This window comes from Melospiza melodia, chromosome 2 (assembly GCF_035770615.1).
Source record: "Melospiza melodia melodia isolate bMelMel2 chromosome 2, bMelMel2.pri, whole genome shotgun sequence".
Taxonomy (NCBI): Eukaryota; Metazoa; Chordata; class Aves; order Passeriformes; family Passerellidae; genus Melospiza; species Melospiza melodia.
In genome coordinates this window covers 109211359-109235934 of record NC_086195.1, presented here as the reverse complement: position 1 = coordinate 109235934, position 24576 = coordinate 109211359, and the positions used below count along the sequence as shown (strand labels likewise).

The 24576-nt window shown below is 36.0% G+C and overlaps 1 protein-coding gene across 10 annotated transcripts in view; it reads right to left on the bottom strand.

Moving 5' to 3' along the window:
* The window catches only part of GPC5 (glypican 5), a 596960-nt gene that overhangs the window by 564671 nt on the left and 7713 nt on the right, over window positions 1-24576 (bottom strand). For 8 of the 10 annotated variants that reach the window (XM_063149526.1, XM_063149523.1, XM_063149528.1 and 5 more), the window contains exon 2: window positions 24002-24163. In XM_063149526.1, coding sequence (XP_063005596.1) covers window positions 24002-24163 — 162 coding nt within the window. Of the gene's footprint in view, window positions 1-6433; window positions 6701-24001; window positions 24164-24576 lie in introns of those variants that run through there. The other 2 variants (XM_063149532.1, XM_063149535.1) reach the window with 2 other exon arrangements.

The window sequence follows — 24576 nt, the reverse complement described above, 5'->3', positions numbered from 1 at the left end:
TGTGTACTACTCACACGAGAAGTAAAAACCCAACAGTGTTTCTTTACTTTCCAGCTAATACCTTTGCTGAAAATTCCAGGAATATGGAAACCAAAATTTCTTTCATACACCAGAGGTGCCAGAATGTGTTGTTACGTATTTTCAGCCTAAGAAGTCTTCAAGACTCCCTGTGTTCTTCTCCTCACCTGATGTGGGACACAGAGGCCTTCCTCCTTCCTCACATACACTAAGAAAAAAAAGAACTGGGCCCCATTTTTCTGCTAATCCTTTTTCCAAGATGTTGGAAATGATGGGGAAAATCCCAGGAAATTCTCCTCATTCTCCTGGCACTGGAAGAAGATGGCTGGATTGCAAGTGAGCTTTGTTTCTCATGTCAGGAAGGGACGATGGGAAATATTGCCCTGATTAGCTGTGAAAGGATTATCATCCTATCATTCCATCTTGCATTCATCCTGACTGCACACAAGCTTACCACCAAGTCTTTCCCAAACCCCTAGATTCTCTGTGTTTTCAGGGGGCCTAATGCTTCTTAGTTATAGAAAAAAAAAAGTTTATTGGACTTATGATAACTTTATTTGCTTTAACTTAGCTGGGCTCAGTTTTCAATTTGCCATCTTTAACGTTTTATTAGTGTCAGCTCCATTTTGTATACAATTTTCAGGATCAGAGTAGAGTAACATTATCTGTACACTAGAAGTATTGCTCCTTACAAGTTCTCCAAAAGCTCCACTGAGCAGCAGGTGAAAGCTTTAAGTCTTTAGGACAGTAACACCATTAGATGACACTGTGGAGGAAGAAGTGCCCATCACCCCTAATCACACTCAGCTCATCATGGGAAGAAAAGCTGCGGTGTAAGATATGGTAACAAATATCACAGGCAGGTTCAGGAAAAATCCCAATACAAATATGTATTATTAATAATGCAGGAGAAATATAGAGAATATTTAACCCCTGTGTACAGAGCTATGGTGATTTGTATACATAACTGATACATAATTCCCATCACTAACACTATTTCACAATTAGGTAAAATGTTTTACAGTAAAGTACTTAGTGGGTTGATTAGCTTAGTGAAAAAATTATTGAGAACAATATAATGGCATTCACATGGAGAAAATGCTACATATTAGAGAGCTTTTAACATGAAAGATGTTCACTTGCAGTGTGATTACCTACTGAATCAAATGATCAAAGAAAAAAATGGCTCCATATCTCCCTCTTTACAGTTTCAAAACAAAATTAGATACCTCTTGGAAAATAGTTTTAACTACATTTTAATTATTGAACTCAATAGAGATGAAATAACAATGTTTGACAGTAGATGATCTACTGATACATATTAGGGAGATATTTTGTCTGAGTATGGACACAGCTTCAACTGTCAAAAGTAAGGAATTACATTAAAAGATCTTTGGAAGAAAAATAACAGTTTTCACATGCAGCTGGTGAAAGTGATAGCAATTCTCCCAAACTTACCCCTGCTAATCATGAAGTACAAACCAGACATCACAGAATTATACATTAATACTGCAGCAGAGCAAGACACCAAGCTGACACAGGAAATAGTATCATGTGTCTTAAAACATACGGATATCCGTAAAAACAGTAGTGGGCTCAAGAGGAATACCTCAGTCTTTCAGGCTTGACCTCATTTAGCACAGCCACCCTTTCCAATTCACAGTCCAGAATCTGTACATTAAAACTACAACTAAATTAAAAGCTGCAGGTGTTACAACAGAAAATGGAAATTTGCTTCCTTGAGCTTATTACATTTAATCCATCACAACACATTTTTCAATGTGCTTTTTTCTTATGTTCATTCATTTGCTAGATATGTATATTAATGTACGAAAATTGAAAACAACAAGAAGAGATTCTGTGTATTTTTTTACTATTATAGGAATCATTTGTGATTTGAAGGGCAGTTTTTAAATCAATTTCTGCGGTGTGAGTGAATTTGCACGCTACACAGACAAAAAAGGTTAGTATTCTAGATTCAAACTTTTTTAATGTGCATTACTAAAAGTCAGCTAACTGACTAGGGAAAAAAAAAACTTTAACAGATGTAAACAACAGAATGCATCTGTTTAGGTGTGATGGTAAGTAACTGGAAAAGTAAAGCATGCAGTAACTGCAAGAGACCAGACTGTTCTGACCCAACACAAAAATATTTAAGGAAATCCTTAAAAATACATCATCTACAAAATGCAGTAAGAAGAAAGAAATATGTTGTGCACTCTATCTGTCATACTCATTGCCAAACTGTATGAGCAATTCTATGAAAATTATATTCATGGCAAGATACCTTTTCCTCTTCAGCTGATACCTCAAGTACAGGCCTCTGTAGAAAACCAGAAAGCTCTTACACATGACAGATATGAAAAATGTACTAGTTTCATTCAATCTTCCACTTTCCATGTACTCTGGGAGCTCTTCATAAAACTCACTATGTTCAGGTATTAAAAAACTCAGAGATGACCTCATAATAAATTGGGGTTAAGTGCCTAAACGAAAACCAAACCTACTTCAGACTCTGTACCACTAAGAGAGACATCCTGGAGATCAGGTCATCTTTGGGTGGCCTGTATCACCTTTGAAGCACAGGTTCAGCCCACCAAGCAGCTGGTGAACCATAAGCCATCAGCACCTAATTTTCATTTCCTTTTTCAAGTGTCTGAAGGTGTGCCACAGTGAGTTGCAGCACCTTTCCACAGCATGTAACAGAACATAATGTGTTGTGACAATAATGTCTGAGGTCCATGCAGGATAAATACAGCCAAATGTACCACAGCCTCATCCAAATGGCATTTAGGGGTCTGTCTCTGTGATGAACATTTTAGCAAGCACAACACGGCACAAGTCAAACATTATCTGAGAAAACACTAATGATCGGGCAACACAAATGAACAATAGTTTTTACCTTCTTTCCAGGCAATTTGCTATTTATCACTACAGTTGCAGCTCAAACTAAAGCTAGGAATTATGAATATTAACCCAAGATCTTACTATTGTCACTCTGAGTGAGCATAACTACGTGCTGAAGTCACGGCCATGGTGTGATGTCCCACCTCTGTAACCATATGTGAGCAAATGTGAGCTCCCCCTCTCTCATCTAAGTCTACTCCTACATTTGCTAGATGAATTAGGCTTCCTTTTGTTCAAAAGCTTGATTTCCCCTTTGTGGAAACCTTGGGCACCAGCAATATTTCTCTGTTTGTTCTGGGGTGCCCAGACCCCCAGGGGAGCACTGACTTCGACCCTCATTTGTTTCCTAGACTTCAAGATAGACGAGAATCCACAAAAGTGTGAAACAGATTTTAGAGAGTAGTGTAGGTATATCACTTGGTAAGAAATTTAGGTTTTGGGATTTTTAGTATGTGGTGGATGGAAGCAAGATGGAGGGCACAGGGTGTTGTCCTGAGTTTCTTCTTGATGCTTGTTCTTCCTTCTTCTTCATGGGTTTGGATGGCATTTTGTAATTGGGCAGAAAAATCTGCTTTGCGGGCTCTTTGGGATCAGTTGTTGGGTTAAAAGGGAAAATAATCTAGGTGTCATTTCCTAATTGGATGGTTTAGTCTTGTAATAAGAGATTTTCAGCCATTTTGTGCCTTCTAATGAAAAGCTGCCAAACTCACAGTAAAGAGAGTGTTTTACTGATAAGAAATAATAAACACTTGAGTTCAAACAAGAATTAGTCTCAAGTGCCTTCAATCCAGACGCAGAAAAACCGATTACTGGTACCCCCACACCATTTTACTCCTTTGCTACACTTTGTTTGCAAACTGCTGAGAGCTGGTACATCTGCAAGCAGCAGAGCCTTGGTTAAGACAAGATCCCCAGAAGGACCTGACACATCTGGATCAAAAGGAATGCCTGTGACCCCAGTTAGTACAAACATTTGCCTCGTTTTTTTCCTTCACTTCTAAAATCTCTACACCACATTTTTGTAATACTCGCTCCCCAGAAAAAAAAAGACATATTTCACACTCCTCATTGATAAGAAAGACAATCTCTGGAAAACAATTACAATAAAATCTAGCAGAGTCAGAGTGCAACATGACTAAGGAGTACTATGAAATCTGTTGAGACGTAGTAGTTCCACTTCACTAAAAACAATATATTTATGCTTATTTAATGATAAAATGAAAACACAACACTTTCAGATCATAATGCAAAAATTGAATATACTTAACATTAATCAATTCCAAGCTTATTTTGTCCAAAAGTCTCCAGAAAATGTCTAGAGTATATGTGAAGCAAGAGTTGGATGGGAAAGACTTGAAAAAAAATGTAAAAAAGATAAAGAATTGATGGTATTTGAGCTAATTTCTAAATAAATATTACTTATAGATTAATTCCCTGTTCAGAGATTTTTCTGGCCAGATACAAGAGTAAGGAAATATATTCCTTCTTCTTTTGATTAATAACTGTCTTCTGAATTATTAATTATTAATTAACCTTAAATATGAATATTCTCAAGAAACTGCATCTCTAGATGTGGCTGAGACAGACGTCAAATTTCAAAACTGTATTTTTTTCAGATGGATGCAACTTTACAGGATAGAATATTTTAAATTAAATATTATTTATATCTTCCATTGCTGTAACTTCAATGCACCTTAACATTTATTCCCAGATTAAGTTCTGCTGAATTTCAGAGCTCAATTCAGAAATTCTACAGTAACTTATAGATTTAATTTGTGTAGTTGTCCTATTTTATACTAGAGTTGTTTCTGTCAATTGTCTTGAGAGAAGTTTGTGTATGAATTAAATACTACTATATTTTAGCCTGCACTGTAGAGAACTCATGCAAAAAATTTACAAAAGAATCTGTATGAAGTAGACTACAGTTCTGATGCATTTACTTAATTATAAATAATCTGCAGGAATTATACTGTACTACAGACAAACTATGTCAACCTTCTAATTAACGCATTTGCTAAAATGCATTATCATAAAAAGCACTGCATAACTAATAATAATGCATTAGTTATACAAAGCACTGAAAGTTACAAGATTGCCCTACTGCTTCCCTTTCCTGAACTTAAAATAGCTTGTTTGATTCACAGTAAAACAGATGAGGTTAATAACTACATTGGGATGAACTTGAGTACCTACTCTAACAAGAAAAGAAAGACTACAAAAACAGAACTTATGGCAGACATGTAATCATAGCTGCATTTTAATTATAAGCACTGGAGGTAGCTCAAAAGCACCATGACTTAGGCTATGGTTTCACAAGTCTCTGGCTGCAGTACCAGACAGACACACAACTGTTTGTGCAGCTGCTCCATGAAGCAGATCAGGGAAAGGATCCAACTTAAACATAGTACGGCAGGAAAAATTATCCAGTGTTCGTTTCCCACTGTACTTCACTAAGAAACCACAAAAGTGGTTGGGATATTACAAAGAGCAGAGGACAGCACATACCATCAAACAGTCAGCAAGGAAGGAACATGAATAACTTAAAGTTTATATTGAGGCTAAAAATAAATAAAGAGACAAATAAGAAAGAGCTTTAGAAATACCCATGATGAAAACTGGCAGTTAACTGAGAAATTGCCAGACAAATGCATCCGATTCCATTTGAACAGAATACTATTCCTCAGCATAAATGTTTCTGATACAAATCAGCGAAAATGAAGTGATCTCCAATACACAGCTGGTTCACAAGTCTTGGAATAAATTTTATCCTTCCAGAATCACAGATACTTAAAAGATTAGGAGATGTGCAAGCATATAACATGAAAATAAAAGCCATGCTTTAAAAACTCATACTGACTTTAATTCAGAAACCTACATTAAATAAGGAAATTGGGATTACAGGGCGCACCACAAATCCAACAGAGAGAAGCAGATTCTTAAGTGAATCCACTGAAGCTCTATTTGCACAAGAAGCTTGAACATGGATGCTAGAAAACTAAACACTTAAAGACAATGAATGTGCTTTTTAATACTCAAATTCATAATGGCAACCCAATTCCTACTGTAGGAAATCGATGTGACTTGATACCTCATTTAACATTGTCTAACTTTGGGGAGCAACTGAGGCGGGAGATGAAGAAGCAGGCTAATTTTCCTCTGCAAGCACCTTTCTCCCACTGTTGACTACAGAAGAACTCAGGAAAGCTAGGCTCCTAACTCAGTTGCTCAAATAATGTGGAAGGAAGATGGGTTTTGGTATATTTGTGGATTTAATTGAGCTGCTCAAATGCACTTAAGTACAGACGGCAAGGAGCCTCATGGCTACAGGCTTTTTCTCTTGCTAATAGAGAAAGACACCTCCAGGAGTCATGACTGGCGCACCTCGCTGTCCTTCCTCTCCACAGCCTACACTGAGGGCTGAACTGTCTAATTTAGGACAGAACTTTCAGCAGAATTTCTAAAACCTGTAATCGCTAAGTATGAGTGAACAACAGTAAGAAATAGGTACCTTTCAATGGCAAATTCAGATGCTGTGTCTTGGCAAAGTCTTTCAGCAGATCCCCAACAGATGAATTAATTATCTCAGTGACTTCACCACTCAGCTGTCTTGAGTAACTCAATGCCAAATCACCATGCTAGGAAACTGCTCTCCCTGAGTTGTACTTTGCACTTGCCACCTCTCCGATGAAAAATATAAATCCTGGACTTCAAGGTCTTCACATACTCAATGTATGAATGGGAGGGTAGGAAAAACACCTATCCTTTCTTTAAGAATCTGTAAAAAAAAGAAAAAAAGGATATAACCTGAACACATTAGCGTATGTTGCAAAACCTCCTGCTTTTACTGTACCAGAAATGACAACATAAATTGAAAATTGATGAATTACTGTGCTTGTAGGTTCTGAGCTACAGTACAGAAAACTCTTTAGTTATAAAATGTTTTTTTAAACTACTTTCCTTCAAACTGATACTGCAGCCATTAAACACCAAGAATTTTAACTTTCAAAGCAAATGTAACCACAATGGTTTTCCTTATTCTTCTTGAAAGAGAAGTATTAGAGTAACTATATATATAAACCATTACATGCAATCCTTCATGGTTATTCTTAAGAGAGCTTTAAGTGAAAAATTTATAAAGAACAGAACATTGGTTTTCACTTTCATGTGTTTATAAGTGTGAAGTAAAAGGTCAAAGGCAAGAGTAGAATTTCTCACAATACTTTCATTGTGAGTAACAGCTGAGAAGTCTGGAAAGCAAACTAATTGCTTAACTTTCACATTATCAACAAAGCTGTCTTTTGACAGTGCAGTTAAAATCTCTGTCATCTGTTATGTTTGATCAAGTTAGTTTTGACTGAAGTACTCACACTGTCTAATAAGAGAGCTCCTTATTTTTTAAAGGGTTTCAGAGACACCTAAGAAAATGCTGTTTCTTTTTGACTTCTAAGCCTTTCTGGGAATGGATGTAAAAGCCATAAGTACCACCATCAGAAGAATCTAAATGACGAAACAGATGGTCTAGTTAGAAAAAAAGTACATTGAAACAATGAATGTTATCAGGTTATTTTGAGTTTGTGCTACCTTAACACTAAACATTGAAAGAACCACCAAATCTATTAAGTTGGAGAAGACCTCTGAAATCACTGAGTTCAGCTTCTGACTGAACACGACCTTGTCAACTAGAACATACCTCCAGTCATTTCTTGAACTTCTCCAAGAATGATGACTCCTCTATATCCCTGGGCAGTCCATTCCACCATTTAACAATCCTCTCAGTTAAAAAACTCCTCCTGATAAATTCCTGTTGACGTCCAACCTCCCCAAGTACAGCTTGAGGCCATTTCCTCTTGTCCAGCTGCTAGTTGCCCAGGAGAAAAGACTGGCCTTGCTACAGTCTCCTCCCAAGCAGCTGTAGAGAGCAGTAAAGCCACTCCTGAGCCTTCTCTTCTCCAGGCTAAATATCCCCTCTCACTCAGCAAAAGCTCCAACTTCCACAGAAAACAGGGAACATGTGATTCTATCTCTACACATGGCATATCAAAGAGAATGAATGGTTCAAGTCTTGATCCACATCAAAGCATTGTCCAACATTACCCCAAAAGGATTTGAACCTGGCTCCTAGACATTTTAAAGAGCAACAATATCTGAAATAGAAAAAGAAAAATTTCAAAAAATATATGACTAGACATTAGCCCATCTGTGTAATTCTACCGCTGCCATCAGTTCTCTCTTTGGGAGAATCAAGATCTTCTCTAGTCGTTATTGGGACTGCTGGAAGCTTTACATGGCAAAACAATAGTATAACTTCAGTACAGACCCTAAGAGGATGAAACTGTATCATGCAGCTGGTTCTTCCTTGGAAAGCCAGATTTCTGCATGCATCCCAGTAAACTATATATATATATATATATATTAAACTTCTCATGTCTCCTGAGTAAAAAATAGCTTATTCTCCCAGTCTCATTGCATTCAGCTACTTTCTAAACAGCAGTGTTAAAAATGCTGTTGTCCAGCAGTTCAAATGCTGTCAACACTAATATCAATAAAATCTGCTTAAAAGCAACTTGAACAACCATAAATATACAGAGCAACCGAAGGAGCCCCAGAGTATCTGTGATAGGAAGATGTGGCACAACATTCACAGGAGACGTGCTCCTCCAGAAGAACCCCTGAGGGCAGGTAACATGTTTCAGATCACTGAATATAGTATTAATGTTCATGCTTAGGAAACCAAATAAAAAGAAAACTTAATTTTACAAGAACAGAACAGCTTTTTTTTTTTTTTAGTATTACTGATTTTAATCGCAAATGAAAGTGCTAACTAAAAATAACCAAACTAAAAATAGATAAAGAAAGTAAAGTTATGAGTATAAGAAGGAACATCAGATAAATCAGATAGGAAATGTACATGGATGAATAAGAGAATGATAAAATTTGATATAAAGAAGGAAAAGTACATTAAAAAACAACCAGGATCCTTCCTACTCTATGAGCTAGCTATGAATTGTTACCTATGACTAAAGATGTTTTTGTATCTCCACATTTATCTGCTGAGGAACTTGGTGTATCTATCAAAAGCATCATCAGGGATTCTAACATGAGAAGGACTGCCACCTGTGTTTCCTTGGCAAAATAATGGGCTTTATTTTGCAAGATTAATTTTCTCAAATTGGTCTAAAGATCATACAGGCAGACTGCAATCTCTTCTAAAGAAAAATAAGGGAAAAAAAAACCCAAAATAACTTATCCATAGACACAAAGGGAAATTACTAAAACAAATGGTCTGTACACATACTGCAGCATTCTCCTGACATTAGATATGCTAGAATTTCCTAGCACAATATTTTGGAATAAAGTTTAAGATTCTTCCCTGATGAACACATTTCTCCCACCAGCTTCACAACAAGCCTTTCAATCACTTTTTAGCTCACTGCTCAAGCTCCTCTGTATTTTAGGCCCTGGCTCTGTCGTTAGCCCAGCCAGCTGTCTGTGGCCTCCTCAGGCAAGGAAGAATATATCTGTGTTGTACATAGAAAGGGAAAAAATCAGCAATAGAATAAATCTGGATGTCCATGTTGTTAAAATATCTAACACATAAAGCATTTACAGTTTTCTTTAAGATGGATTAAAACCCAAAAGAAGTGGATTAACTCTTTGCACACATCACTCAGGGGGAAAGCAACTAGCGTATTGAAGTACACATACATAAATATTGATCTAAAACACCAAGCAACAACCCAAAAATTATCCAAATTTCAAATTAATTTATTTAAATCTGGAAAGAGACAGATGGGGCTTCTCCTTGGCATTAACAAGCCATGTGGAAGCAAGTATCTCTCACCAGTCCTAGTCAGCTAGCTGGCCTCTGTCCTGGGATATAAAATTCTCAGGGTGGGAAGGAGAGCGGAAAAAAAAGATAGATAGATAGATAGATAGATAGACAGACAGACAGATAGATAGATAGATAGATAGATAGATAGATAGATAGATAGATAGATAGATAGATAGACAGATAGATAGACAGACAGATAGATTTCTATCTATCTATCTCTAGCATTATCATCAAAAACTCAGAGATAAAGACAGAAAGACAGAAAGACAGAAAGACAGAAAGACAGAAAGACAGAAAGACAGAAAGACAGAAAGAACTAGGGGGCTAGGCTCTCCTATGGAGACACAGAGCAAGAATGTCTTGACAAGCTTCAGTGCTAGGTTTTGAATTCAATTCTAGGTTTTGAATCCACCAGCTGTTTAAAATAAAACACATAAATATATAAGAGAACAGAGTCCAAATACCCCCTACTGTCCTTTTCTAGGTAGATGCTTTTTCCCTCCCTGAACAGAAAGGTAGGGAAACAAACACCAAGTTTTGCAGAAAAAGTAGCACAATTAAAGGGTTAGGAAAGATTCTGGCTACTGTGCTCTCACAAAGTAAATACTTGGAAGCAGTTGCTACATCTAATTTCTGAAAACTCATCAAAGTGACAAGAGAAAAACATAAATCACAAGTAAAAATGCTTTCACTTAATCCATTTCTCAGACATCCTCCAAGTCATAATTTACTAGGGTAGTAACAACAAGTAGATTAGAACAGGCTTTGATGTTCAAAGGGCAACTAGATACTGGTGTTGGAATAAATCTGGGAGAAGAAACAGAAAAGACCCTTTAAAAGAAAATTTTCTCAAGTAGAACTCATTGCAGACAGCATGGAGTACAAGCATTTTCTCTTTAGATTAATTTTCTTACATCTAAAGTAGGCTATGTACTAGCATACTGTTCTTATAACTCTGGTGACCTCATTACACAGATAAGACTAGGATTTGTAGATACAGAAAATAACTTTTTATGAGTTCAAAAAAACATAGCTGAAAGTTTACCCACTCAATACATATCATAAGAGAAATTATCTCCATTACAAACTTCTGCTTAACTTATTTTATATAATAAAATCCAGTAAAAGTTAGAATTTTAATGATGGTTTATACAAGTCCTATTTTATTCCTACCATTTGTTTACTTCCTTCAGCTAGGAATGTTCTCAATCCCATATACTTACTATAGCAACAGAGTCATGAATCAAAAGAGATATTTGAAAGCACACCCAAATAAAAGCTCCAAATATTATTCACTAGAGAATCACAGTAAAAATAACCTGGTTTCACTTAATAAGGCACATTAAATTTAGCCTGCTAAAGAATGGAGGCACAATATTACTTACATAAGGTAAAGACTCATTTATCAATTAATAATAAATCATGGAAGCTTGATTCTAATGTCATTCTTTCCCTGCATAGTTCTACAGATTTAATCTGATAAAAGGAAGATGACTCGGGGAAGGAACAGGCAGAAACTGTTTCTTCATGGTAAAATAGCAGCAATGTAATATGTCAAGATGCTCAAAGTACCTCAGTTTTGTAAAAAATAAAGTAGCTGTCAGGCACAACCTTTCTCCCTCTGTGACCAAGTAACAAAAGCTTGGACAAAATCTTTAAAGTCCCATTTTGTTGTAAAACTCGATAGCTTGAAGTCCCATAAATGGATCTCAGGTTTTACTAGTTTCTTAAAAGCCTGAGACAAATTCCGTTAGAGAGTATTAATCACAGAGAAGAGTGTGAAACAAAAAAGAGGAAATTCTGGCTGTTATCTGTTTTTTAAAAAAGCCTTAATGAATAACTATGCAAAAACTGACTGCACAGAGCAATAATGTTAGTGGTGTACAAGTCTGTGATGCTGAAAGAAATAAGTGACTTCAGCACCTAAACAAGTAACGTGACTTGATACTCCTAACCCAAACCATCCAGAAAGTATTCATTCAGGACACAAAAACGCATAAATCCTAAGGTCCTAAAAAATTTATAAAGCCTGCGAAGAGTATCCAAATCAACCATAAACACTTGATGTGATATTTAGACTTCTGTCTAAATAAGAGAACAAAAAATTAACTTTGTGATTCATATACAGTGCTAAATCCCACTTAGGTGCAAAGCTCCTTGGAGAGACTGAATAGCTCAGCGGTCTCCTCTCAAAATTCTGCATGAAGAAGAAATATGGAGGGAAGTGTGTGGAGCAGTCTGCATTCAGTTTTCTGATTAAACTGACACTATACATCTTTCAAAGAATCACTCCAGTGCCAGACTGTACTATGATGAATGCTTTCCTACATTCACACTTACCATTTTTAAGACTGGAACAGGATTGTAGATCTGACTGCTGTAACACACCTTGGGCCTGCAAAATAATCCTTTACAAAACAGGGCAGTGGCTGGCATTTGATTGCAGTGAAGAAGTTGAGATGGGGTTGATATTCTGTCACCCCCAAACAGCCTGTTCCAGTGGCTAATCCCCTTGACTATCAAAATGTATGGCTTATTTCCTACCTGAGTCCATCTGGTCCACGTATATTAACCAACTGGGGAAGCACTGCCTCAGATACTGCTTATGCCTAGATATTGGAAATGAACCTCAACCAGCTGAGTACCTCCTCATTGCTAGAGATCAGCCTGCCTAGAAGCTGCATTCACCACTGTGGATTGACTTGGTAGTTCACCGGGTTCATATGCTGAGTATTTACTCTGTCAATGTGGACCCAAGGAACAGCAAAAGAATGCTACTAACTCTGCATATCTCATATATTAAATAGGTAGAGTCAGCTTCTGAAGGTTAAGTGGTAAAGGAAAAAAAGAAAATAGGAAAACAGAGCTGTAGAACAAACCAGCACATGTTTCCCCAGAATTTGTCCATGCTCTAAAGCTTTGAGTCAAGAGTAACCAGTACCACCTTCTCCTATGTTATTATGGGTACAGAAATAAGTTGGAAGGTTTTTCTGAGAAACAATTTAAACTTTGACTTAAACTCTACCTGCTCTCTTCAGAATATTTTTCTTGCTTCATTTTCCTAGAACATTAAATAGAGCTTTCTTCGTCGTCAGAATTTTCATTTTTAAGTTTTCAAGAAAGTGCTGCAACGCTGTTCTCACACTGTATGAGGTTTTACATTTTCAGGTGTGACAAGTTAAAAGCTATCACTTGTTCTGAATTCTCAGCATGAACAGTGAGAAGAATGCCAAGGCTGGACTTCTTTCAGTGTCACAGAAGTTACTTCCATGTAAATGAGCCAAGTTAGGGCACTGCTCATTCTACTGCAGCTGCAGCTTCTAGCTGTACTGTTTTCACTGAAATTTAAAGCTACATAATGCAGAGGAGTTATAGTCTCCTAAATAAAACCCAAACTTTTTTTCTTTAGGTTACATGAGGAGAGTAGTGTCCTCATTTGAGAAGCAGAAAAGAGACTTTCTGGATTCTCTGCAAAAAGCAATTGATGAATTCTTAATATTGCCTTTGATTTTCACCTTCCTTTCTGATACTTACCATCATTTTAGCTTGTGATCTTCTCACTGTTGGCTTTAGTTATGCACTAGGCAGGTGAGGGAACTGTAAAGCTCTAAAGAAATTAAGAAATTAAAAAGACAGACCTACTTTTCCCTTTTCTTTCTTCTTAATGTCCTAATTTTATACTTCTCTTATTATTTCTCTAAAGATTGGCTTTTAAGGGTTTATTCATCTCAGATTTTTTAATTTGGTTTCTTTAATCCACTACTGTGATGAGTGCACAGACATAGCTAATGCTCAGTTTTTTCTGAAGATCTTTAATTGACATAGATATTTTTAATTATTTTTGTCACTAGGATAAATACTCTTGATTGGTTTTATAAGAGGTGTTGATTTTTAAGAAAATATGCAAAAAGGTTGCACCTTTGTACATCTTACCAAATCCTTTTGACAGTAAGTTTCTGTTCCGGTTGCATTAGGAACCATAGCAACTGCAGGGAGGGAAGCTGAGTATCAAAGAACCATTTCAGTTAGTAAAGCAAGTCTGTAGTTAGAAGCAAGACCAAACGTATGATCATGATTTTTTTTTTCAACCTGTTAACTGGTCTGTTCTGCATCTTAACTCAAAAACTGGCATCTTCCTCAAAAGCAGCAATTTTTAAATCTTCCTTCCCTAGGCTCTAGTGACTCTTCTGTAGCAGTGACATTGTCTAGGGCTACAATATAACTTAGCCCCTTGCTTTCAGAACATACATACATACAGTTGATGTAAGTAAAAAGGAGTAATCATTGGAGCTACTTGACTCCATTTCAAACAGACATATTTGATCTCATTTCCTTTGAACACGATGGGACTAAATTCCCCTACCTCACATGCAGAGACTGCATTGTCGACTTCTACATTCTGCATCATTTGTCCAGTATAGAGTAATTTGCTTTTCTCAAGGTTTTGCAGGATATCTTCTGTGGGACCAGCACCTTGCTGTAGTGTTTGGCCAGGAGGACAGAAAGGATACCCTAAGACAGCTAAAACAGCACTAGAGAGACGCCTGTTGTGCAGCTGAATCAAGCCCAGAATCTCATCCCAATCACCTACCGTTAACACCTCTGCCTCAGGGAGGGTCACACTGAACTATGCCATAAAACCATTTTGTTCTTAGGCAGTTACCTTTTCTTGTCTTCATGGTGCCCTCCTAACTTCTCACTATTTCATCTTCCATGTTCTGGGCTAGTTTGCACCACAGTAACTGAAAGCACTGAAAGAGGAAGCAAAATCAAATTTCTTTAAACCAAAGGGGTCATTAATCTGCCTCACAATAAGGACTAAGCGCAGTGAGTGGAGGCAGAGCTATCTTGAAATCCTAAATTATTGTAAGTACTCAAAAAACATTGTCTTTAAAAGAAAACAGCAGGTTTATGATCCCCAGGTGTAAAAACAAGGGGGAAAAAGCCAGCTTAAAAAACCATTAAATATCAAATGAAATTATTAAATGAAGACCTACATCTTTCCCATGGGAGCAATCACTACAAAATTTCCTTAAATATTAGCTTCTACGTAATAACACAATAAAGAAAAAGACCTTGCATAAAACAAATTACAGATTTTAATCCTCTACTCTGAAGGAAATCCTTAAATTAGATGGCTATCTCAATTTACCTTCAAAACAACAAGAGTAAGTCATGAAGAATCAAGTCTCTCGTGGGATTGATCAAAATTGAATTTGCAGTTTCCTGTGCTATGCTGACAATCATTTACAATAAAATCGGAATGAGAAAGGGAAATTGTCTGTGGGACCACTGAGCCAGGTAATAGCCTCAGTATAACATGGTCACACAGCCAAAATCAAATTAAAATGGACATAGAATTTAAATACGGTTGAACTAAGTCTTACTTTGCTTATAGGATTCTGGCTTTCTTTTAGGTAACATATCTGGAGTGAAAAAAATTACTGATTGGTGATAATCAGGCATTCTATATTACCAGCAATTTGTTAAAAATAACATGATATTAAAATTGTTTTAGGGAAAACAAAGAAAATTCGCTTGTAAACTATTTTAGTTTATTTTTTATGACATAACACAAACACAAAGGAAAGCCATTTTATAACTTAAAATTTCTAGTCCTTCTCTGTACATCTCTAAATCTTGTAAATAATAACTACATTATCCCATCTTAAAAAACTCAAAAGACCTCATAGGCACAACACAGCACAAAGAAAAAGGAATACTTCAAATATTTAATTATTTTCAGATGCCTAACAATAAATAAATATAGTTATATATCCATAATGTGTTTTACACAAGTATGGAACAAAGATTGGTATACTTCAATTTAAAAATAACATATATACTTGATTTTAAAGAAATCTTCTCAGCAAGTCTGGCCCTGCAGAAAATCTTTGCCTAAGTTCATTTCCACAAGCAGCCAGCCCATGGCTATCACAGTGGTAGCAGTGGAGGGAAATGTCCACTGGAATTTAAATACATATCTCTTTGTTCTTAAGAGAAGTTAGTTAATTGTCTCCCAATCAGCAAATAATTCCTTTTTTTTTTTTTAAGTCTGGTGACCTTACAGGATTCACTGAAAAAGGCAATAAAATAGATAAGATCTGGACACTGGAAGTATATCCACCCCACATCTCCTACATATCTTGAAAAAGTTGTTCTAAAGTGATTCAGGCCTGAGAGTGCAGACTATATTTATAAATTATACAAATTTAAAATACTCACTGGAGCAGTACCCTTGCTTTGTGGCACACAAGTACCCTAATCACCAAACTACTACAGGGCTAATTTTTCACTTTGCTTCTATCACAGTGAATATTAAGTAGATATACAGACAAAGACAGCTGGAATAGGAAAGAGTTACACACTGCAAAATAAATAACCCAGAAAATAGCCAACTCTCCTCAGTAAATTCTGCTGCATTTTTAGACACTACTGAAAACCCCTAGATAAACAGCTACTGTGCAAGTACTGAATGGCTATGAAGCTGATCTACAGCAGATCTGTAGATCTGTATTTTGACCTGGAATTAATATGCATTTCAAATGCACTGAAATAGTGAATACAAAATGTTTTCTTCCAGAACTCGAGGATCAGCAGATTTCTATCATGGCACTCCTCTAGTCTGCACAGATCTAAGTTCAGGCCTTCAATACAAGATGAAATTTGTAGCTTTATTAAAAATGGATATTACTTGTATCAATAGCCCTTTTAAGAATCAAAGTACAGCTACTTACACTTGCTCATGATGTGTTTCATATTAGTAAGCCAACTTTCATTACCACTGTAAAAATCACTGTCACCTACTTCGTTACATGACACACATAAATTTCTGCTTAATTCAAGAAGAACAGAAAGAAAAGTAGATATTCACTTCTTATTTTGCATGTAAGCAAACTGCCACAAGATAAGCAAAAGAATGAAGAATAGATTTTACACTATGCTTACAGAATCTTCTTGCACATTTCTACCTCTCTAGCAGGAGGGAAGCAGTAAGCCAACTTCCATTTACATCAGGATAACAGCAATCATCTCCAAGCAGCTGATAGGCTGGAAACTCAAGTGTGAGCTTACTGCTCAATAACCTGCTTTTGTTCCCAAACTCTACTCACAGCTTGCACTGTCAGATGGGGTGGCTGTAAGGTTTCAGAGGGTAGGGAACTTCTGAGGGCTCTTCCTTTGATGTGTAGAATAGGCTCACTGGGGCGCAGCTTCAGACACACCTCAGCATAGGTGTCTAAAAGGTGAAATTTAGCCAAGTGTCCAAACTGTCATTACAGTCAATGGTGACACTGGACTCAGCGGCAACACTCAGCTCCGTTGTCTAACTTTATGTTTCCAGTGATATTTGGCAAGTCCTGGGGTCTTCAGTGACAACCTTCGGTTTTTGTCTCCACTGAAGCAAAATTTTCCTACCAGGTTTATGTGTGCAGTACAGTCCTTTTAATTTTCTCTTTACTATACTTCATCTACTTCAAGTACTGGCTTAACTTTTTTACAGGAAAAGTTAGTGCTTGGTTTTCTGAATTTTGTAATAATGTATTTTAATGCTTGATTAATTCCAATTTAATGCAATTCTACCCTTCCTCACATTTCCTTTTTGCTGTTTTGACACAATCGTTTTCTAATTTAAAAAATCACTTAAAATACAATCAGATTTATCCACTCTAGATGCAAACATACCTATCTTTAAAATTCCCTGTCACACCAGATAACATTAGGTTTATGTCTGTTGGGAAACCAAACCGGTTTTACTACTCACAAAGCCTTTGAAATGCAGTACATGACTCCACTTCTAAGCAGTACGTCAGGTTCACCAAGATGGAAACTGTAAGCTAAAAAAGGTTAAAAATAAGATTGTCTGTACTGTAAAAACTGCACAATTCTTTGAATTTCCCATGTAAAATATGTAGTTCATAATAGCATATCTGCTGAAGTGACAGTGTACAGATCTATTAGCTCTATACACAATAGTTCCACTGCAGAACTAATAATGAAAAAAACCCATCATGTATCAAGTTATGAACAAATTTGTGTTCTTTAAATATTGACAAATAATATTCTAAATTTAAACCCATTCTGAAGAGTCTTTATGACTGACGCAATCCATCCCATTATGTTATAGTAAGGAACTGTGTAATCTTCTTGGAGAGAGATTAATGAACAAACCCTTTTTGGTAGAGCATAACACCCACAGATTAATCTTAAAACTAGTTAAAACATTTAAATCACTTAGCTTTTCTTTGTAAATCACATTTTAAACCTATCCTAAGGCCAAGAAAAGTCTGTTGAGCAGTCCAGTCTAACCCCTGGCCTGCAAGCAGAATTAATCATATTTACAACATAATTCTTAGCAACTGTTTTCTTGTCCAGCTTGTTTCTAAGATGTAGAATTCCCAAAATTGTTAACCAAAAGCATTTTAATACTGTCATTGAAAAATGCTTGCTAATATTGAGCCTGTATTTTCTTTGCTGCAGTACGACACCACTGGGGCTTTATCTACTGTGAAGGAGTACAGATAAGCACTTTCTTATGTGTAGTTTTTTCTATGTAGGTTTCAGAGCATATTTTTTCTCTCCTCTTTCCAATTGGTCCATGTCTTTCTAGTACACTACCCAAAACTGCACAATGTTCTCCAGTTTACCTAAAACAGAAGATTCAATTCACAGATCTCTGCTGTCTTTCTGTTTAAGAATCTTAAAATAGTTGCCTGCCTGACAACAGTGTGAAACTGCTGACTTTTGTCTTTCATTATTGAAGATCTACCATTATTCACAGAACCTCTCCTACAGAACAAATTCATTGCAAGAAATCTCCCATACTATTATGTCTTCCACTGTTCCTCCCCAGATAAATGGAGCCCTTTGCATTTGTTCCTATTGAACAACAATTTTTTCGCACTTTGTCTCCATCATATCAGGACCATTTTGAGTTCTGTCTTTCAACAAGACTTGACTTACTAACTTTTTGGGTATTTACTTTTTCTTAACAGAGAATAAAAACACTAAGTGCAAACTTCCATGGATATTTGAAAATCTTTGAAATCTAAAAGGCTGCAGGCAATTCTACCTTTGAAATAACATTAAACATTCATTCAAAACCATCAATTTTATACTACCTTCTCTGCTGGAGTTCAGTCTTTCAAACTCCTGCATTTTGTCAGCTATTAGCTTCCCAAAGTTCTCAGAATAAGCAGAAAGCAGGCATCCATGAAAATACAAATTTTCTATGGCCACTGCTCCCAAGGGAATGATGCTTTAAATCTGTACTTCACTTCCTTTTTCAAATGCATAAGAACTACATAAAGCATAAAATAAATCTAAATTAGCATATGTGTGTACTGATCACCGTGTTACTGAAACATAAACCAAAATAGTAGTTAGCTGGGTATTAACAAAAATATGAAAGAAATCTTAGTACTCACCGAGTATGAGACTGAACAGTGCACTGACATCAGCTTAACTCTAACTCAGTTACTACTGTAACTCGGAGAAATAATTGATGGTAAAGGAACAGGCTGAGACTAGAATACAGGAACACAATTGCACACTTGAAAAGAACAATTCAAGAAAAGACTGATGTTGGTGAAAACTGTTAGAGAAGCCCATTAAATCCCTGTGCATTTATAGATACATACTGATACTCCAGGAGTGCCTACAGGCACAGCCCACATGTAGGCGAGAAGATAAGAATGAGATAGAGTAGAACCAAACTCCTTTGGAATGATAAAAGACTTGCTTGCAATACAGAAATAAAACTCAGGATTAATAATGAAATTTTAGGTATTAATCTAAATCTCTACATTTCTGCACTTATAGCAGTCCTTAAGTGCTCTGTTTTATGTATATACAGACATACTGGGTCCAAATCTAAGTTATATTAGCATAATGTTTATCCTGCTTCTTTATTATAAAGGACACAAAATACCATATGAATAGATGGTTCCTGAAGAATAAAGGCTGTATAACAGCTTTGTTCCTTAGACCAATCCGTGGGTACAATGATTCTTCTGTGCTATTAAAATTCCCTACTTTTTCAGTCCAGAGGGAAGCATGATCATAGCTGTGGGGAAGGGCTGCAGAGCAATCGAGAAAGAGGAACGTAGCTCTGGTGAACCACAGATATTTTTGAGACTCTCATCCCTCAATATAACAGAGTGACAAATGGAATCTCTCAACCTGTCCACATTTTTGTCTTTTAATAGAATCCCTAAACTTCATTTAATTAAAAGAAGTGGGATTCACCAGTATTTAGATTTAGGTTTATTTATATCACACTTAAAATATAAAGGATTATGGAGATGTGAAAGAAGAAAATATTAGAACATCAAAGCAGTTTGTATTGCAAATGATCTGACAGGCAACATATCATTTGAAACCATGAGAGATATAGAAGCTCTAGCTGGAAGTTTTCTGATCTTCAAATCATTCTTCAGAAAATTTCACAAGTGGAAAGCAATTGAATTAGTGCCAGGGCACATTTAGTTTCACAAAGATAAACAAAAATTCCATTATTTTTATAGATTACCAGAGAAAGCAGCTCAGATTTCAACCCATTTTCTAGTTCACACAATTTACTTTAGCTACTGACTAAAACTTTTTCCTATTTAAATGTAATAATTGTACTGTGATCTCAAACAATATGATGCAACAATTTTACTTCATTTAATTATGCTCTAAGATAAAGTGGAAATTGATCTACAGTGTAGCAATAATTTCATAGAAAAGCATGAAACTGCATCAAGAAAGCTTGATTCAACAGACTTCAGAACTTACATAGCAAAGGCATTAAATTTTTCCTACACAGTAGGAAGTGTCAGGTAATGCTCTATTGAAGAGTGCAGTTTATTACCTACTGCATACAGACACACATTTGCCAAGTCCTCTGCTTCAGTGACAGGCAGCCTCATTCAGAAATGATTGATGCTTCCATATTTATGAAAACTATGCCACATTACCAGAGGTGCCAAATATAGTAGCACAAAGAAAAGTCCATTTGCTTTAGACTCCACAACTAAATTCTTATCTCTGAACTTCCCTTTCAACCAGACAAGCTGTTATCTTGCTCTATGTCATACATGGCCACTTTTAAAAGGGTTATGAGCTCTCTTGTGGAAAAACAGTGAAGTGACACAAGATCTGCTATTCTGTTGCACAGCACTCCCTCCTACTGCAGTTCACCCGATTCTTAAATGCCTACTCAATTCCTCTCCAAATTTCAGAAATTGTAGGGATTTCTTTTTTTCTCTACACAAAAACCAGCACTTCAATGTGACTACACAGTAACCCTGGTGGCACTTGTTAATCTTTTGAGTACAGGTATAGACAAAGGTCAGTGTGAACTTTGAGTAACAGATATCTAAGAACTGTACAAAATGAGTGTGTACATACTGAGATATGTCTATGTCATGCAAATGTAAGGTTTACAAAGGATTTGGGTTTATGGTTACCAGAAGGGAGATGTTATAGCAATCCCTGTACAGCAGCAACAATCTCTTCCTCAAATATTAAGATAAGAAATACTAAAAATCAGAAATGTGCAATAATGTTATCCTATCAAAATTATTGTCTTGGAACAAAATTTTCATACAGCTTAAGTTCTCTAGTCACCTTTCCCAAGGGAAAAATGATATATTGCTCTCCATAATGTATCTCCCAGTTACTGGATTAATATCTTATTTAACTTCATTGCCACCCATCCTTCTGTTCCCTTACCATTCCTCAAAGCTATTAAAAAAGAAATAGAAGATTCAATGAAAAAGAAAACACACATTCTGAAACACCCCAAAACATAAGGAAAAAACTACCAGCACTCAGTAGTACCCAGTACACAAGTGGTGCAATTTGCACCATGTAGCCTGACACGTCCTAAGAGGCATGGAATTTTTGAATCATTTGAAAATTGTCAATAGTTACTGTCAAGAGGCAGCACTTAGCACAATACAGAACCATGGAATTTTCATAACTATTAGAAGGTGACAAAGATATATCAATATATACAGATTAATTTATTCTTACATAAAGACACATGCACACATGTGACAAGTTAATAGACTGATAGGTAGACAGCCGCCTCATTTCACCAAGACAGTCACCATAAAGTCCCAGGTAGTTAGACACCCTGGAGATTCAGGATCTCTAGACTGTATTTAATGATAAATGGAAACACACCTCTGAAGACCTCCAGAGTCAGAGACAAATAGTTTATTTTAACGGCCTACTTCTCTCTACTGAATATATAAGAAACTGAGAAAAAGTTAGCTATTTGTTCTGTTGGGATCTGGTCCACCCCTTTAAAGCCAACCTCAACATACTTTGAGAAGAGGCAGGTGACAGCAGTGACAAAATCCATGACATCTGCTCTGTTCTCTATACACCCCAACAATCCCCTTCAAGCTCTCTGTGTGACTCCTGAGATGTCTGTCCAATTGCCAAAGTAGCAGAAGAGATAATCACATTCCTATCTGCCCAGCCCAGCCTTGTCTAAACATAAAAGGCATGCCTAAACATTTGGTGGTGAGATAGGCACCCTGTCATACTGTAATTCAGATTGAAAGGGCCTTAATAAGTGTCCAGCCCAAAGTCCTCCTCAAAGCAGGGTCAAAACTGAATTCAGATCAGATAGAATGTCTTACTATGTATCTAGAATTCCAAGCTGAAAAAACATCACCAGCATCTTACTATTGTTTCTGAATCTGAAATCATTTAGCTTCAATTATAGTTAGCAATGGTTGCAATTCTTCAAACATTGGCAGTATATTCAATAGCATGCTTTTTCACAAAGCATTACTTCAAAGTTAAACAAGTTTTTAAATCCAAATAATACTAGAATCCATGCAACATTCTCTCTGTTATACTTCTTTACATAAAAAGAAAGACAAAACTACTATAGACTAAAGCATGTACTTCAAAAATATGTGAAGTGTATAAGATATATAAAATAGATTTCACTTTTAAGTATATGCTTTGAAAAGTATTTTTTTAAATGCAAATGATGGACTAAAGACAGCAGAACAAATTGAACATATTATAATATGTACCAAACTCTAGGCTAACTCTTATGGTAGAAAGAAAAAGATAATACACAGAATTTGAAAGGAAGAACAAAGGCAGAAAAGATATGGAAAGATTTCTCTGTACATTATATCAACGATTCCCTGATTGTTACACCTTTTGACAGCTGTGTTAGGCAGCTAAATGGCAAAAGTCCCAAAAGGTGGAGAGCAACTCGCAACTCCAGCTTGTTTTTAGCATTAGACAGCCTAAATTTAAAAAAAAAAAAAAAAAAAAAAAAAAAAAAAAAAAAAAAAAAGGATGCTTTAGGACTCCAAAGTCAACTTTGCATTTTCGGACCCCATTCTGCTATTGATTTCAGCATCAGAGGTTAAAAACAAAAGAATTGCCAGAAGGACAACTTTCCAAGCCTGTATGAAGTTACCATGTTATCCTTTCCAATGAAGCGGCCATAAAGGTTAGTAAGTACATACTAACAGATGAATGACAAGACTTTAGGGCCTTGTCCTCAACACATGTAAACTCTGTATCTCCTTCCATCAGGTACAACCTCATATCTCTATTTTCACATCTTCTCTGCTCCTTAACCAATCTCTGCATTAACTTCTGGCTAATTAAATCAAAAAGAAACTAACAGGATACGAAGCAAAAAGGAAACCCCACCACCAGTCCAAATAACTATTACTTATCAGGTAACCTCCTGTCATTTATTAAAACAACTATGGTTCAACATGCAATTATTTTTTCAATAATATTTAGAAACTCAAGAGTCTGAAAAACTAGATCTGAAAAAAGAATCTCAAAATCAAACTACCCAAGAATGTCTACTAGAAAAAGACAAAGAATATAGTGGGTGGAAACAGTGGTATAAAAAAAACCAAAAATATCTCTTTTGTAGCACTCCAGGCATTAATAAACTTGGCCATTTTAGTATGCCCCAAGTTAAGGAAGTTAAAAGTAATGTGAAGTTACAGGTTTACAATTAAATTCAAAGCATCTTACAAGAATGCTTCCTTACTTTTTATCAAATATAATTTTTTTAAATCCACAAATTCCAAAAGCAAAGCAGTTTCTAATCACATGCATGATTTATTACTACTTATTTGAAAGCATAAAAGCATAGGGAGAAGCTAAAAATTAACAGATAACTTTTATTACATCATAAATAATCAAAGATGAAAATCAATAAAAGTATGAACAAGTTTAGAAACAAAAAGTAGAAAGTTTTACCTTGAAAAGCAGCTGCATTACGAGATATTAAAAATTTTAATGCAGCACTTGATGTTTGAAGCACTTGCTGTATATCTTGCTTTGCTGCAATCTGATACCTTTCTTCCATCTTTTTTGTACAGCATGTTGAATTTTCAGAAGTACAAACCTGGAGATCAACACCTAAGGAAAAGGCAGTTCCACTGATTAATATAAAACAAAAGTATGCAAAACACAAATGCCAAAGAGATTTTTTATTTTTTCACATGGGTATTGACACACAGAAGAAATTTTCAAAGCTTTAAACCATTTGGTCTTGTTATACAGAAGGGGATACTGATTAAAATTCTGTGGGAAGAGTACATTCATTACAGCTAATTAAAGCCACATAACATAATTTCCCTGACAATGTAATCTTGTTCCAGCTGCGAATATTGCTAACTAATGCTGGTTAAGTATGTTGAATATGCATTGTACATCACGAGACAGGTGGCAGATGTCCCACTCCTGGAAACACTCAAGAACTGCTTAGATGGGGCTCTGGGCAACCTGATCTACTTGAAGATGTCTCCGCTCATTGCAGACTAGATGACCTT